This window comes from Pelobates fuscus, chromosome 2 (assembly GCF_036172605.1).
Source record: "Pelobates fuscus isolate aPelFus1 chromosome 2, aPelFus1.pri, whole genome shotgun sequence".
Classification (NCBI taxonomy): domain Eukaryota; kingdom Metazoa; phylum Chordata; class Amphibia; order Anura; family Pelobatidae; genus Pelobates; species Pelobates fuscus.
Genome location: NC_086318.1, coordinates 332744656 through 332763028, shown reverse-complemented (window position 1 = coordinate 332763028; position 18373 = coordinate 332744656). Strand labels below are relative to the sequence as shown.

Sequence of the window (18373 nt, the reverse complement as noted above, 5' to 3'; positions counted from 1 at the left end):
GAAACAAAAGTGATTTATCTCCTAAAGGGCAGTGGATTGAGAATTGGGACTTCAGAGGCATGATCTATACACTAAACTGTTTCATCAAAGGTAAACTACAGACCCCTAAAGCACTTTAGCTTGCTGAAAAGCTTTGTTTGTAGTGTCAATAAATATGTTTTATTATTTTGCAAAAAGTAAAGATTTTAATAGAAATTAACACTTTTATTAATTAACCTGGTTACACCCCCTTGGCTTTCAAGCAAATCGGTCTTCTTTCCTGGCTTGGTTAGCTCAGTGGAGCTAAACTCAAGAGGCAGCAATTGCCCAGAGAATCTGCCTTGCAAAGACTTCTTATTGAGCTGCATTGGCAGGATTAAAAGGGGAGGGTTTGCAATGGCAGCAGACAAGAGAAGTGCAGGTTTTACAAGATGTTTTTAGATGTACCATAAATGAAAAAATGCATAAATGCATTTTTTTCATTTTAGTTTACATCTACTAAACAGTGATTTTTATATATTTTGTATTAGGGCAGTGGAGTGTCCCTTTAAGCCAAAGTTGCTTTGATGCTTATAGTGTCCCTTTTATGGATAAAAGGACATTTTAGGAAAAGATAATCCCAGTTTAACCCCTTAAGGACACATGACATGTCATGATTCCTTTTTATTCCAGAAGTTTGGTCCTTAAGGGGTTAAGTTCCTGCATTTGCTAAGTGTCAAGCATTATGCATTTTAGAGTTAAACCTGGTGGGAGGGTGGGCTTGTAGGTTCAGCAAGTATGTCACAATGGGAAGCTAGGCTTTATTCTTCCCATAGAGGTACGATGGGACATACTATTATCACGAACGGATATTTCGCAAGAGACTTCGTTGCCCTGCCACCAACAAAACAAAATTGTTTTACTTCGATTAGCAAGTCCAGTTTCAGACTTTTAAGTTAGTTGTATGGATGCTCTAAATAGAAACATAGAAACATAGAATGTGACGGCAGATAAGAACCATTCGGCCCATCTAGTCTGCCCAATTTTCTAAATACTTTCATTAGTCCCTGGCCTTATCTTATAGTTCAGATAGCCTTATGCCTATCTCACGCGTGCTTAAACTCCTTTACTGTGTTAACCTCTACAACTTCAGCTGGAAGGCTATTCCATGCATCCACTACCCTCTCAGTAAAGTAATACTTCCTGATATTATTTTTAAACCTTTGCCCCTCTAATTTAAGACTATGTCCTCTTGTTGTGGTAGCTTTTCTTCTTTTAAATATGGTTTCCTCCTTTGTTGTGTTGATTCCCTTTATGTATTTAAATGTTTCTATCATATCCCCCCTGTCTCGTCTTTCCACCAAGCTATACATGTTAATATCCTTTAACCTTTCCTGGTAAGTTTTATCCTGCAATCCATGAACCAGTTTAGTAGCCCTTCTCTGAACTCTCTCTAAAGTATCAATATCTTTCTGAAGATACGGTCTCCAGTATTGCGTACAATACTCCAAGTGAGGTCTCACCAGTGTTCTGTACAATGGCATGATCACTTCCCTCTTTCTTCTGCTGATACCTCTCCCAATACAACCAAGCACTGAGAATATTTGTTCCCTTTTGAGAAAGATGCAAACCATCTTTTTCGTACAGTTTATTTCCATTCCAAACAGGGCTACCATGAGAAATAAAGCCAAATCCTTGCTCCCGACACCATTCACCAAGCCACAAGTTAAAGTGCACAGGCAGAACTTCAGAGAGTGCCAGTGTGGAAGCAACCTGCCGTATATCATTGGCAAAAACACTAAAAACTTCCTTAACCTCTGAAACCTCATTGCAAGCCAAGTCATTTGTCCCTAGATGGACAAGTACATCCAATTCCCCTTCCTGCTTTGTGAGCAATAGCTCCAGGAAGACATCTGACAAGACCACCATTGTCTATCTCCACACCTCTTATGATGGAATCCCCCAACAACAACTGCTTTCTATTAGGCCACACCACAGTCTTCAAGCCTGTCTCCACAACACCACTACCCTCAGTAAATGTTCTTCTATCTGTGGATGAAATCGATAAATTCATTTGTTTGAAGGAATTTACAAGACATTTTTGTAATTCTCTACTTCTTTGCAGATGTTACTGGGAATGTATCGCTGTACAGATATCCCCGGAGAGTTTGTTTGGCAGCCTGGAACCTTAACTCAGGCTGTGTCCAATGGGCACTGGATCGTTCTGGAGGATATTGATTATGCTCCATTGGATGTGGTAAGTAGTTTATTTTTGTTTTCAATCAAGTGCTTTATAAGTAAATGTTTATAAATCAGAGCCTCATATATCCAAGTCACTTTGCCAACTGACATGACCTGATACAAAAAATCTGTCTTTCTGATAGTCAGAGGAGATCATACTCTGTAAGGGTACATGGTGTTTGTGTTCTTACTCACTGTTCCCACTTTTCGGGGCTGTTTTTATTAAAGGAACACTATATGCAACATAGATACTAATTGTTTAAGGACAGCTTTACTATTTACCTGGGTAATATCTGGGCACCTGTAGTTGCAGTCATGCTTCTATATTAGTTATTCTCCTGCAAGATTATGGTGCTTGTAGTGTTTCTCACAGAAACGATTGCCTCTTTCCTGCAAAATTCCACCTTCTTGACTTCTGCAACACCTGCATGCCTGTAAACAACAACAAAAAATGTGAGGAAAGAATTAGCAACATTTGTGTAGGTAACACCCAACACCATAGCTCTACCTTGGCATGCAAAGGTCTGCAAGAGCAGAGAACTTGTGTGATCCCCACACTTTCCTGTGTGCCACCCCAAATCTCTGAGTTGAGAGGATGCAACATGTGACTACTTTATCACGTCTACCCTGCTCTGCAAATAACCGGTTGCTGTGTGGGAGAGCAAGAGGATTTCATAAGCTGTCTATGCTATTTCAGCATACAGAGACAGCTCACTCCTGCCCGTTAACTGGGACAGAATTATGCATATCTTGATATCCTCACTGCTGATAGAGGTGAGCGATCTGTGGAGGATTAAATCAATTTGAAGTGTGAGCATGTGATGGCTGGTTATGTATGTGAATGACTGTATGTAAGTGGGTGTTTGTGTGTGAGTATAACTTTGTCAGTTTGTTTTTTATGTATTCATGCCTAATTGTGTATAAATTAAATTGTCCTTGCATGCAAGAGTGAAAAAAGAAGAGGCAGAGAATGCATTGTTATATAACAATGGAAAACTAAAGAAATATATGTATAAGATAAAACCTAACTTTTAATAAAAGTCTAAATCTCTAAAAGGTCCCAATAGACAAGAGACCGACTGCAACACACAACTAATAGTACTATATACACATGGACATAACAAAAAAAATATATAATAAATAACTAAAAATAAAAATAGTGGAGGCTGGTCCACACTGCAGAAAAAATAGTAAGTATCACCAAAAAACATAAATCACTAAATGGTGTGTCCGTCAGATACTATACTATCAGAGTGTCAGCTGACATAAAAAATTGGTGAATACTAACTAGATAGTAAACAAAAAATGAGAGAGAATCTGACTATTCTGTGGTTTCAGATTTCAGTGTTAATTCCAGTTCTGGAAAGTGGAGAATTGTTGATTCCTGGAAGAGGAGACTGTATAAAAGTTGCACCTGGATTTCAGCTTTTTGCCACTAGAAGGTATGTATGAGAAACTCTTATTTGCAAGATGGTGTTTTCATATCTTTACTTCTCCATATCTTTGATGTTAAAGATGTTATCAGTATTCCTCTTAAATGGTGGTTAATGCTAAAAATTAAATTCCGCTTCTTTGTGTGAATTTTAACATATCAATTTATTTTTATACTTCTAAGCAAATATTTAAAAATAAAACAAAAAAGAAACTTTCCCCCCTTAATTTTCTGTAATCCTTTTTTATTTATTTTTTAATGTGCATTTTATATAATGTGTTCTCTCTTTTAGATTACTTAGCTCTAGTGCTGGGACCTGGTATCGACCACAAAACAGCCATGCTACATTACTGGACAAACATTGGACCAAAATTCACATGGATAATATGAACAGAGAGGAACTAAAAAAAGTATGTTTACCATGACATTGAAATATTTGGGGTTATCCTGATAATTGAACCAAAATCTAATTGCTTAAATCTGACTGTATTTATTATATATATATATATATATATATATTAAAATCTAAACACATTGGAGGGAAAAAATATTTATTTTTATTTTTGGGGAATAGGTCCTTCAGGAGCTCTATCCCAAATTGAATTTTGTAATAGACCGATTACTGGATATTTACATACAACTCACCGGAGACAAGCATACAGCCACATCCTTGCATGTCTTTGAAGGAACCGAAGGTTCAGAAGAACCAAAAGCAGATGAAAAAAAATCTAATCTTGAAGGACGAGGTTTATCGCTGAGGTATTTTACTTTGCATTTCTGATGCTGAATAATAACCTGTTAACTTAGTGAGGTCTATTTTTAAAATCTGTTTGCCTGTTAATTCTTCTTAACCCCTTAAGGACCAAACTTCTGGAATAAAATGGAATCATGACATGTCAGACATGTCATGTGTCCTTAAGGGGTTAAACGTAAAGACAATTTCTATCAATAATGATTACAAAATATTTAATTATAGTGAAGGGTTAAATGTATTTACCGAATTAAAGTTTTCTCCAACAAATTTTTGCTGTGTTTGTAAAATTTTTTGAATAATTGAATGTTATTTTCTTTCTGTGTTCCTTTCTGTTTTTCCAAGTTGTACTAGAACGATCATTTATGACTTGCTGTATCTATATAATTTTTTTTTAACTTTCTCCAGGGATTTGTTGAAGTGGTGCAACAGGATTGTATACTCCTTTGATGGCACCTCTGCTGACTCTGCACTCAACATATTTCATGAGGTGAAGTGTTACTTTTCTAATAAATTATTGGGTGGTATAATATTTAGTTAAAGTACCACTATAGTGCCAGGAAAACAAACCCTTTTTACTGGAACTATAGGGTCATTAGGTCCCCGCCATCCTCCTGCTGGACTGAAGGGGTTAAAACCCCTTCAGCCACTTACCTTTCTCTAGCGCCGGGCTCCCTCTGTGCTGGGGAACTCTCCACCCCCCGGCAATGTCTGATCCGAATGTGCAGGCGAGGGAAGAGCCGGGCGCGCATTTAAACCTCCCATAGGAAAGCATTACTCAATGCTTTCCTATGGATGTCCAGCGTCTTCTCACTGTGATTTTCACAGTGAGAATCACGGAAGCGCCTCTAGCGGCTGTCAGTGGTCTGAAGTGGTCTGGGTGCCTATTTTTGTCCTTTAACCCCTTAAGGACCAAACTTCTGGAATAAAAGGGAATCATAACATGTTATACGTGTCCTTAAGGGGTTAAGCCTACAACAGGAATTTTAAGTATTATTTAGAAAGCATAATGACTCATACACACTCTATTTTTTAATTAAAAAATAAAAACCTGTTAATTGGCAGCCAAATAAAGTGCACAATACAGATTTATTAACTTACACAGAAGTTGGTAGTAGCAGATGTTACATATCATCATAGATTCCTCAGATATGGTATTTTAAATCTGCTACTGCTAACTTCTGTGGTAATTAATAAATCTGCATTGTGAACTTTGTTAAGCTGCTGATTTTACTTGATTGCGCTGTCTTTTTTTTTTTTTTTCCCCTCATTCTTTCTTTGATATTAATAAAGCTCAGGACCTGGAAAAGATATTCATCAATTATTCATTGAAGGCTGTTTATTTGATTCCAAATTGTGAATGGCTAATTGGCTTATATATTGGATTTTAATTATGTTGCACAGCTTTGTGCCATTTCTTCCCAGGCAGAAAGACCTGTAATTACTTGGCTGCCTAACTACTTAAAATTGTGTGTGTAGAGGTGTACAAAACACACATCTAGAACATCACATTTTTCCATTTTTTGTTAAAAATGTTGTCTTTTGTTGTTGTTTAAAGTCTATTTAAAAATAATTAAATATTAATTTGTAGTTCAATGTATATCCTGCCAGTTTTCAATTTGTAATAAAAATGTTCTACATTTTTTATTAACATTTAATTATGAGTAAAATGTAATATGTAATCCGTAATCTCATCACCTTAAACAAATCCAATGTTGGTGGACTACGTCAGACTATGTCCCAGCTAGCCTTCACATGTAATGTGAGAGGTGCATAATGTTGAAGCTTGTGTTAGGAGAAATAACTTCTCAGAGTTCTTGCTTTGTTTAATATTTCATCTTATATATATCAACTCTGGAACTTTTTACATTGATTACCTAATATCCTGAATGCTAACATAATGTATTAAATTGTTTTGTGTTTAGGCCTTGGATTGCTTCACAGCTATGCTTTCTAAGCCTGCTGCCAGACTCAAGATGGCAGAAGTAATTGGAAGCCAACTAAACATTTCAAAACAAAAGGTAAACTGCATAGGGACTAGTACCATAATAATATGTACATGCCTGCCATAGTTTCAAACTTTATTAATCTCATTGTGCATCCTGCAGACCTGTAATATTTTTTTACATTTTCTATTCCAGTTGCCGTGGATAGAGACAGTTTGCCTTTATATATTTTTATTATTAGAGATAAGTGGAAATGAATTGTGTGATTTTATACTTAAAGGAACATTCTAGTTTTGGTAATACTAACATGTATTCCTGATCTTATGGTGTCCTCAAACCCACCCACTTACAGTTTTAATTGGTTATAGCAGAGGAAACAACTCCAGTGGCTGTCTTTCTGGTAGCTACAAGAGGCACGTTAACCCTGCAATATAAACATTGCTATTCCTAAAGAATAGAAATGTTTTACATTGCAGGCTTCAAAAGAAAGTGTCACTGCACATAGACCATGTCATTGAGGTGAAGTGGTGTGGGTGCATTTTAGTGTCCCTTTACTAATAATGTTCTAAAGTTTTTAATTCCGGTCTATATTATTTATTTTGATGATGGCCAAACATTCTTTTCCCAGGTGCTACCACAAACACTGTCTCTAAGAAGATAGCAAATGCATGCTTATGGTCTGTAGGATCACATTGTGTGAGCAAATGAGTGATTACCTTTTGAGGGAACAAAGGATCTACCTACAATACAGTGGTGTTTGAATATTTTATTTGCACACTATATGTTACTGTAATGTTAACATTGTATATTTACTTGCAGGCAGAGTACTATTGTCAGCTTTATAAACCAGATGTTGCTGTACAAGATCTCCATGTCACTGTTGGAAGGACTGAAGTAATTAGAAAGCAAGTGGAGACCATTCACATTCACAGGTACATTTAAACTTTTCTCTGTTAAACTGCGGTAAAGGTATTTGTGTGCCCCAGTAATGACAATTGCCACAAGAGTATGAAACTCGGCTTTGCAGATGAGGTGAGAGATTCTTGTCTTCTCTACTGTATTTTATTATGATATAAACACTGTAAAATACTCATATTGAGCACACTGCAATTTCTTTGAAATCAAAAGACATTTCGCGACAAAGTAGTAACTACTTTGTCGTATGGAGATTTTCAAGTTTGCCAAGGAAAACAAACCGGTATATTCAAAGTAATAGAACCATCCTACGTAGTGAAAATGTTCTTATTATCTAGACAGAAATGTAAACCAAGCTATTTACAATGGATCCCCTACTGGCCAATCCGTATATAAAAAAAAAAATCTTGATTGCTGAGCTGTCACTTCCTAAACAGGAGACCCTACATAGAATATCGACATCCAAAATGTTGTAAAAACCAAAGAAACATTTTTATATCTGCCCACTATCACAAGTCCTTATGCACATTTAAATAACTGGAGGTTTTTTAGTGTCACTTTTAGTATGCAGTGCCCAAGAGGAGAACTTCAGGTAAGTATATATATTTCTATATTACTCTCCAAACAGATGCTCATAAATAAAGTGTGTCATTTCCAATGTATTTGCAAAGTATGTGAAGAGACCCCACAAGTGACAGAGCTGTTTTAAGCAAGTCAGATTTGTTTAGACTACCTAATTTCACTTTTGGGGATTGTATGTTCTGGTTTATTGCAAAATTATCTATGCTTTTTTAAATGTTATTTATTTTTTTAAAATCATGGTCATTCATTTAGTGTTATATTTTCTTACTCATTCTCAGGGAAAACATCACCTTTGCAGCAACACGTCCATCCTCTTTGTTGATTGAACAGCTTGCTGTGTGTGTTAACAAAGGGGAGCCTGTTTTGCTAGTGGGAGAAACTGGCACCGGAAAGACTTCAACTGTTCAATATCTTTCTCACATTGCAGGTACAGTGGAACAGGATGGCTTTGGTAGTAAGGGGAATTACCTAAATTTGTTCAATAGGTTACCTTGCTTGTTGAAGGAACTATTTAAATGCTGGTAGAGATGAGAAAAATAGAGCTAAAATTAGGAAAAATTTGTGTTTTTGTCTCTCTTCTCTCTCACTTCTCTCTCTCGACATAATCAGTGGCTTCTCCATTTTGGCTTTATTTGTTAAATAAATCATGACAAGGTATAATATGCCATGCATTGTTCACTTGAGGTTGTATTTACCTAATGTTAAAGGGACACTATAGTCACCAGAACAACTACAGCTTATTGCATTTGTTCTGGTAAGTGTAACCCTTCAAGCTTTTTGCTGTGCACCCTCTCTTTTCACAGAAAATGCAGTGTTTACATTACAGCCCAGAAATACCTGCACTTGCCACTCCGCAGATGGCTGCTAGAGGTGCTTCCTGCCATATCTATTTTTTTTTAGAAATGTAAAAAAAATAACTTTGTCATTTTGGTCCAGGTCAGCGCCTTCGCATTGTGAATATGAACCAGCAGAGTGATACTGCAGATCTGTTAGGAGGGTAAGTTATTGCTGGTGATAGGCTACTTGTCCAGTGAAAACAGACATTAATATCGTGTGTGTGTGTGCACCTTCACAAAAAAAGTCTCCCCAGCCCCCAACCTGACAAAACGGCCATATTAAAAAGAAAAGTCATTCTAAAGTTAAAACAAAAATGAACCTCTGAATATAACAACCGCTTTCTAGTTTCTTACACTTGATCATATTTTGACTTTATATTAAGATTAAGTATCATTACGATAATTAAATATGTTTTTGCAGTTATATATACTCCATATATATATATATACTATATACTCCAGCTAAGAGGTGAATAATTCTCTTATGGCTTTTCTTCTTGTGGTACTATGTTCATGTTAATAGGATATTCCCTTATTTATTTCAGCTACAAGCCTGTGGATCACAAGCTGATTTGGCTTCCTCTCAGGGAGGTTTTTGAAGAGCTGTTTGCACAAACGTTTTCTAAGAAGCAGAACTTAACATTCCTTGGTCATATTCAGACCTGCTACCGACACAAAAAGTGGCAGGACTTGCTTAAACTAATGCAACATGTCCTGAAGTCTGCAATGAATAAGATGCAAGCTGGAGAGACAGGTAAGTGCCTTAAAGGCATTGGCTTCTCCCGATCCTGATAAGATCTATTGTTTGGTTTGCTGTAATGGTTGGATATTAATAATAACTAGTATTTATAGAGCGCCTTTCTCCCAGTGAGACTCAGCATTTTTCAGCACACGCTTTCGGAATTAACCGAAACGGCAGCTGAATAATAATAGATGTTGTTATATTCGCAACTGTTAATTAGAACCAATGGAAGCTAGCTCATATGTGTAGGGGGGGTCATGTCCCTAGTTTTTCTTGCAGCAGTTTTATCTAAGAAGCCAGGCAACTAAGTAGAAATTGTGTGGTATTTGCGAGAGTGGATTTATGAAGTCACCCATTGGGTTTGCATTGGCCATCAGATGCCTTAAAAGACGTACGTGCTTAGTGAATATCACCTTTTAACCACAAGTGAAAGTAAAAGACTGTCACGCCGCCCACGGGGTCTGCTCCTGTCAGAGAGCGGCATGGGTCCCGGCGGGGGCGATCATCGTTGCGACGGCATTCCCACACACAAAGGGAAATACCGCCGGTCTCCTACCTGTCAGGTCTCCGCCTGATCAGACCCGGCGGGCACGTCTTGGTCCGGCGGATTCCCACGTAATTATGGGAATGCCACCCATCACTCACCCCTACTGGTGGCTCCTCCTCCTCTCACAGCGGCCGGCTCTGTAAACATTCGAGATGCTGCTGCAGCTTTGCAGAATTTAAGGGTTTCCCTGTTTATCCCTTAAAGGGCCAGATCAGTATTAATCATGAAGGTGTTTCATATACACGCCCACGATCACATGCTCCCCTGCAGCCAATCAGGGAGCACCTTAGACTATATAAGCCTGTTTTGTCCATTTCTCTGTGTTGTGGTTTCCATTGTGGTTATCCGAGAGCGCGTTCCTTGTATTGATTCTTGTGTATTTGACCTTGGCTTCCCTTTTGACTTTCCGATCTCTGTATTCCTTGTCCTTTGGCCTGGCTCCTGACTATTCTGATATCTCCATTCCTTGACCCATGGCTTGTTCATCGTTTACGTTATTTCTTCGTCTTTACCCTGTCTTGTGTTATCTTTGTCTTTATACGTTAAAGCCGGCCATTCTAAGGCCCGGTAATACTTCTGTTTTTTTCTTCTTATCCTCTTAAGTTCTGCGTGTTGGGCATCTACAGTAATCCTGACAAAGACTTATTTTAAAATAGAATAAAAAAAAATGAAGTAAAATTACTTCCAGCCAGGTTACCCTTAATACTCTATAATATGTATACACACAAATAGGATCCAGCTGAAAAAAGATTTACAAAAAAGGAAAACAATATATAGTGCAACATTGCATATAACAATGGTTGCACTCACGAGAAAGTAGGATATAAATTCGTTCTGTAGGAGCCTTTTTGTCTCCTTGGAATCGCCCAATGCAGGAGTGGATTCAGCAATCCAGGTAGGTAAGGTAATCCAGGTAGGTAAGTAAAATTGCTTTAACCCCTTAAGGACCAAACTTCTGGAATAAAAGGGAATCATGACATGTTACACATGTCATGTGTCCTTAAGGGGTTAAAGGTAGCCGCATATTACATAAATATTAAAATAGATATATTAAAAGGCTGTAAGGTCCTTCGCATTTAGTTCTATATATTTAGAACTTCCTCCGGGTACAAAATATAAAACCAAATTAAAACAATCAATGCTACAAACAGCCTGAAATATCATACCTCCATATAGTCCCCTTACATAGGACTAATCCCTGAAGTCCATTGGTGGTGGTGGTGGGTGTGAATAATGATTGAGTGATCTGAGTCCAGAAAACTATAGTAAGAATCAAAGAGGAACAGGTGATCAGGTTTATGGGTGAACCAGTCCAGGTCAAGAACATTATGCATGTAGTTTTATTTTATCGGTGTGTCGATTTTTCTATTTTATAAATGGGCTAAATTACAATCTGCTGAATGTCAGACAAGAGCTTTCTTCCTAACTTACTTTTGACATGTATTTATATCCAACATAGGACTAAATGTAACATTTTTGAATAAATGAAAAATTATTTAATATGTTGATGGTTTTTTTTAAAATATACTTGTTTATAAAGCATATATTTTATATTTTGAAAAATTAATTTTAAAAGTTTGTCCAAAAACATTAAATCATTTTGAAAAGCTTATTAAAAAAATATGAAGTCAAGGCCATAATAAGAGCTTTTATATACATTTTAGTTCTTTAATTTATTGTAATTACATCTGTGATTTTGTTTTCTTTCTTTCCTAAAAATACCAATTTGTTTTGTTTTTATACTTTGTAAAATGAAGCTCAGTTACTGCTTCTCATGTGGGATAATTTCCAAACAAATGTTAAAAGTAAAATAAATTTGCTTCTATTTATTGCTCCAGCCCCATTACACCTTATTAATAAACAAAACACTTCTTCCAGTTTAAAATAGTTATGTTATATATTTCTTCACCTCAGAGCCCCTTTTGCTAGAAAAATGGGAAGGTTTCTCTCTTCGCCTGAACCAAGCCCAGCAGCAAATGAAGATGACGGAAAATGCAGTGCTTTTTGCGTTTGTGGAGGTATTCCTTTTACTTTGTTTAGCTGAGGTTTTTTTTTATTTTCATAATTTTTTTTTAACTAGTTTACATTTTTACCCTAATTCCCATTTGCATTCTCTGTAATTCCAGTCTAGTGGAAAAAAACGGCATAGTACTGTGGCATAGAGTTTTGCCACAGTACACGCATCAAAAATGTAGTAATTTAGAATTTAAGAGGATATTGCTGACAAATGTTGTAATCCAAACACCAGTGGTCCACATATTTAAAATAATGCAAAAGCTATTTGTTTTCAGGGCATTCTTGCTCAAGCAGTAAAAAAAGGAGAGTGGATTTTACTGGATGAAATTAACCTGGCTGCTGCAGAGACACTGGAGTGCTTGTGTGGTTTACTTGAGGGGTCATCTGGATCACTGGTTTTACTGGACAGAGGGGACACAGGTACTTAAGAAACATAGTGGCAATTTCTGCAATGTCGCTGCAATTTTCTGTCATTATAGAGTTAAATCACTTTTTGTTTATACAGCCACACCTCCTCTGGCTATGACTGTTTTATAATGTAATGTTAGGAAATGTTAACATTTTAAACATTTATTTCATTTTTAATTTGCAGAACCCCTTATTCGCCACCCAGATTTCCGATTGTTTGCCTGTATGAACCCAGCTACTGATGTAGGGAAACGCAATCTCGCACCTGGAATAAGAAACAGGTAAAGCCTTACAACAAATGGATTGCTGCTATGACTAAGTGCTTTGATTGGTCAAAACAATATCCTAGACTATAGCTTTTTTTTATGGTTTTGATATATCTATGTGGTTTTAGATATAAAGTGAAAAATATAGATAAGCTCCTTTTCCTTGTAAGTTCACGGGATATGTATTTCTAAAAGCGAAATCTCAAGGTTACAGGGATGGTCTTCTGTAACTTATGTACTAGTCTGGGCATGTTGTATTGTCTGTTTTCCTCAACTGCAGTGCACTGCAGAATATGTCTGCCAGTAATAATATAGATATACTCAAAATCTTAGCAATTTCTTTTTTTTTTTTATATTCTTTATTTTTGTTGTGCGGGTGGTTACAGACGTATCAACAGACGCCACAACAGCGTATCTCAAGATTCACATAGATTATGCAGGGGCATGGTATTTCGCACAAATTGTTTATGGTTGTCAAGCTTAACTAAACAGTTATTCTGTCAGAGTGAGTGTTAGCCGAGACATACTATCATAGAGAAAAGTCATAACGGGGTTTGATATGCCGCTTATTTGGTCTCCACATGTACCCCTAGTGTCACTGCACTCTGGCCCGATTGGTCGCTTTTTTGGCTTTAAAGGTCGGCTTTTTGACCGTGGTTCGCAGTTGCTAATGTGTTTAGCGTCCTCTCCGTTCCACTGTCAGGCCCCGCCCCCCAGCAATTTATTTTTAAGGCAATTTGCCCAGTATGAAAGAACAAACATGTTCCCTTTGATGACCATGCCCAGTGTTCGCTATGATGGGATATGGATGTTATTATTGATCTGTGCAGTCAATGTGTTGCACTGAAATATATGCAGACTGTTAGATATCTGAAATCTATTTATTTACACTCTCAAATGTGTATGGTTGCTTATAATCTGAATCCTGGGGATATATCTGCTTTAAGAATCCGTTTCTTGATTCAAGACTGTTTTTATGACCATATTTGCTCATTTGCAGATTTACTGAGCTTTATGTGGAAGAATTGGAAAGCGAAAATGACTTGCAGATTCTCATCACTGATTACTTAAGATGTGTCAATGTGGGCAAGGTTATTGTACAAGGAATAATCAGGTAGGAACCAATGTGTAGTTCTTTGAAAAGTTGCAAGAAAATGTATACAATAGGTATTTGAGTATTTGCACAAAATATTTTTAAATATACATTTTAAATGAGATTTGTTTCCTTGACTCTAATTGTTTGCATTACTCTTAATTCATGTCCGAGTTTTTTTTATCTGGCTTTTTATTTTGTAGCTTTTACTTGACTGTACGCAAGAAGACTAATTTAGGTTTGGTGGATGGCACAGGTCATAGACCCCACTACAGTCTGCGCACTCTATGCAGAGCTCTGAGATTTGCCTCATCAAACCCTTGTGGTAACATCCAGCGCTCTCTGTATGAGGTAACCACTATCTTGTAAAACTGAAAATCGTGTCTGGTCTATCATACCTGTGATGAAATGTGATTATTTAAAAAAATGTTTACATTTTATTATTTTCTCTCCCTTGCTATGTTGCTGCTGGTCTGATTTTGTTAGATGTATGTTACGGCAACTTTATTTTTGTGAACATAGGATTATAAATATTGCTTTTAAAAAGATATATTTTTTTTTCCTTTTCAGGGATTTTGCCTCTCTTTCCTCACACAACTTGACAGATCCTCCCACTCCATAGTCCAGGCATTGATTTGCCGTCACATTTTGCAGGGAAACCTCAAAAAACTAATTAAGCAGGTAACTGATAAGTTGTCGGAATCTCTTGGATATTTTGTACCCCATTTTCTGAAATTGTGTGTTTAAATTCTATGATGTCAATGTGCTGTGCTAGGTGTTACCCATTACTACTCAAAACTGTATGCAGTTGTGTGGGCAGGTGTTCTTGGAATTAATGTTAACAGATACATTGTACATTAAAAGCACATACAAAAGTATCATCGTGCCTATTAAAACCATCAATGCAAAGTGGTTGCTTTACCCTTATCAATTCATCACTTTTAAAGGGACACTAGGTATTATAACGACTTCATCTAATGGTTGTAGTACCTGAAGTCCCCTGGCTCCGTTACTCCATATAGTGTTTAAACTACTGAATGCATTCAGGAAAACAAAATTAATGTGGTAATGTCTAAAACTCATTTTTTATTAATATAAGATCCTTAAAGTTGATTAAAATACATCCTGAAAATTTGAAGTTCATTGAGCATACTGTTAACTTTTTCTGTCTGTAGTCTCGGACAATATAGCTAAATAAGTAAAGTACAGTTTACAACACTCAGTGCTAATTATTTTATCCTAAATAAAGCAATCTATAGTCTCTGACAATTTAGAGTACAAAAAACCTTTGCAAGAGGCAGCCTGTAGTCTGTTACACTTACCTGATGTCCAACAACTATTTTCCAAAACTGTCTGGGAAAGATGTAATGCTCATCTCCAACCCATAGGGGTCACTGGAGTCCATGCTAACAGATGATGGCTCTCAAATAATTTGGTGATACAAGTATTGAGATAGAAATATGGCATTAAAAATGATCTGACAGTAGGGGTAAAAGTAAAGAAGGATACTTAAAAAGGCTGCTCCTTCATCTCAATGAATTGCTGCTTTGTCCCTAAATATTTGCCAACCATTCTACATCTCAAAATAAGCATATAGAGAAAAAAAAATAAATTAATGTATGATACTGGGTCCGCTTCACTTTGATACCTTGGTTAGTGATACTTATCTGGACTGGCATGATATATAACTGCATAGACAACAGCATCTTTATTAGGATTAAGTTCTAGCTTAAACTTTAGCCACACATCTGCAGGTCGGATGTTCCGTTGCTACATAACGCCTGCTATCACCTATATCGGAAACGCAGTGTAAAACATAATTTACCCTGCTTTTGCGTCACCCCCCTGGACAGCCGTTTAAAATGATACAGCTGATATATACCTCTCCATTACAACAGCGCACTTCCCTACCTGTTCGCTCAGCACTACATGTCTCCCACATTATAGATACCTAACTTACATGTGATTATCTGTGATGCCTTTAAGTAACCCTCATTTTGTATGTTCCTACATGCAGATGTATAATAATGCCCTGTATTGCCATGTTCGGCCTCTGCGTAGGCTCAAGTTTATATGCCTCTTTACGTCGCTGTTCGACTGCATTATTTGCGACTTAAATAAAAAACATTTACACAAAAAACAGAAATTTTTACTTACCGTAAATTCTTTTTTTCTTAATATGGTGGCAGTAACCTCTGGCAGTAACCTCTGGGTTTTGCTCCTCCCTGTGGACAAGACCTTTAACAAGCTATTTAAAAGGATCCTCCCCCTTTAGGTATACATACTGAGCCCGCAAAACCTACCCCAGTACGTGCCAAGTAAAGAAACCAGACCAAGCAAACATCCAATGCAAAAAATTCTTTAATAAAGAGGGAGGGTAATAATACTGCCACCATATTAAGAAAAAAAGAATTTACGGTAAGTAAAAATTTCTGTTTATTCTTTCATATGGTGGCAGTAACCTCTGGGATATAGCAATAATCCCTCTGGGCGGGACCTATGCCACGACGGCTTGTAACACCTTACGCCCAAAAGCAGCTTCAGAGGCAGAGAATATGTCTAGCCGGTAGTGCTTGATAAAGGTGTTGAAGGACGACCAGCATGCCGCCTTGCAAATGACTTATGGAGATGCAAGTGCTCTTTCTGCCCATGAGGTAGCCATGGCTCGAGTAGAATGGGCCTTGATTGTAGCAGGAGACTGAAGACCTGAGGAAGAATATGCCAAATCGATAGCCTGAATAAGCTACCTTGCCCTTTAGGTGACCCTGAAAATTAACAAACAGGTGATCCGAAACTCTGAACTCCTCTGTTCTGTTTAAATATATACATAACGCTCTTCTGACGTCCAACTTTTGCCATCTGTGTTCTTGAAGGGATGAGGGCGCACTAAAAAAGGAAGGTAAAATAATAGGTTGATTAACATTTTTTTGAAGATAAAACTTTCGGAAGAAAAGATGGTCTCGGGTAAAGAACCACTTTGTCCTCATGAAAAATGGTGAATTCATCTGAGGAGGATAGGGCGTGAAGTTCTCCCACTCTTTTGGCTGACGTGATGGCTACCAAAAACAATACCTTAAGAGATAAAATTTTTAAAGGAACTTCCTCCAAAGGTTCAAACGGGTTAGTACGAAGGGCCTGAAGGACTAGGGACAAGTCCCACGTCGGAAACACCGATCGTTTAGGAGGTCTCTTGAGGCTGATGGACCTAAAAAATCTTCTGACGAAAACATTGGCTGCCAAATCCTTAATAAGAAAAAAATTCAAAGCTGAGATTTGAACCTTGAGAGTTGAGACTCCCAGGCCTGCGTCAAAGCCGTCTTGCAAAAACTGACGGTTGTAATATCGAGACCCGGTGATCCCTACCCCAGTGAAGAAACTTGGACCAAATTCTGAAGTATATCCTAGAATTTGATCTTCTAGTGGCGTGGAGTAAGACTGTTATTCTCTCATCTTGCAAGCCCTTGTTTCGAAGGATCAGCCTTGCAGTAGCCAAGCCGTCAACCTGAACATTTCCAGTACTTTCAAGGGTAGGTTCCTGTTCACAATGAGATGAACTGAAATGGGAAGCTCCCAACAGTTGATAGTCATCTTCTTTAGGGCCGCAAACCAGACTCTGTTTGGCCAATAAGGGATTATCGCCAATATCCTCGCCTTGTCCGTTCGTATCTTGAGGAGGACCTTTGGGATCAGGGGCAGAGGTGGGAAGATGTAAGCCAGCTGAGAATCCCACCTTATCGATAGAGCGTCTATCCAATTGGGTTGATCCGTTCTGAATAGGGAGGCGAAGTGGAAAACCTTCTTGTTTGATTCTCTTGCCATCAAATCTACTTCTGGGACTCCGAATTTCCCAGTCAAGATTCTGAATACGTCTGGGTTTAGAAACCATTCCTTTTGGTCCCACTTCCCTCTGCTCAAATCGTCGGCTATTACATTGTCGCTGCCTCTTATGTAAACCGCTGCGATGTCTTCTAGATTTCTCTTGAAGGTCTGAGGTGATGAAGAGCATACAGAACCGCCAATAATTCTTTGAAATTTGTAGATTCCTTTGCTTCCCTGGAAGACCATTTTCCTTGGAACATGGTGGAGCCTAAGTGGGCTCCCCAACCTGAGTTTGAAGCGTCTGTGGTGACTATTAGCCAGACCTTTGGTAGAAAGGATAAACCTTTTAAAAGGCACTCTGAGGTTTTCCACCAATCTAGTTGCGTCTTCACCTGAGGGGACAGCAGGAATATTTAGTCCAGATCTTCCTCCTTCTTTGACCAGGAAGTCAGGATGTTCCACTGTAAGGGTCTGATCTTTGATCTTGCCCATTTGACCGCCGGGAAGGTGGCCGTAAGAAGACCTAACACACTCATGGCCTCTCTGAAGGAACAAGTTTTCATCCTTTGGAGGTTGGAAATTGTTTTTCGGATCTTTTTCCTCTTTCGTTTGGGAAGGAATATTGACATGGAGTCTGAATTGATCTCGAAGCCGAGAAACTCTATAACTCTTGTTGGAACGCAAACTGATTTCTTTAGATTCAAGATCCAGCCATGGTCCTGAAGAAACCTTATAGTGACCTGCAGATCCTCGTGTAGTTGATCCTCGGTATGTGCCACTAGAAGCCAGTCGTCTAAATATGGGATAATTGAAATACCCCT

At 37.7% G+C, this 18373-nt stretch overlaps 1 protein-coding gene across 1 annotated transcript in view; it reads left to right on the top strand.

The window, feature by feature from the left end:
- Positions 1-18373, top strand: part of MDN1 (midasin AAA ATPase 1) — a 127496-nt gene that overhangs the window by 15861 nt on the left and 93262 nt on the right. The window contains exons 8-23 of the mRNA XM_063443572.1: positions 2084-2215; positions 3538-3641; positions 3924-4041; positions 4206-4390; positions 4791-4872; positions 6308-6403; positions 7148-7260; positions 8104-8252; positions 8762-8822; positions 9207-9415; positions 11865-11968; positions 12242-12386; positions 12559-12655; positions 13641-13754; positions 13937-14084; positions 14304-14414. Coding sequence (XP_063299642.1) covers positions 2084-2215; positions 3538-3641; positions 3924-4041; positions 4206-4390; positions 4791-4872; positions 6308-6403; positions 7148-7260; positions 8104-8252; positions 8762-8822; positions 9207-9415; positions 11865-11968; positions 12242-12386; positions 12559-12655; positions 13641-13754; positions 13937-14084; positions 14304-14414 — 1968 coding nt within the window. The remainder of the gene's footprint in view (positions 1-2083; positions 2216-3537; positions 3642-3923; positions 4042-4205; positions 4391-4790; positions 4873-6307; positions 6404-7147; positions 7261-8103; positions 8253-8761; positions 8823-9206; positions 9416-11864; positions 11969-12241; positions 12387-12558; positions 12656-13640; positions 13755-13936; positions 14085-14303; positions 14415-18373) is intronic.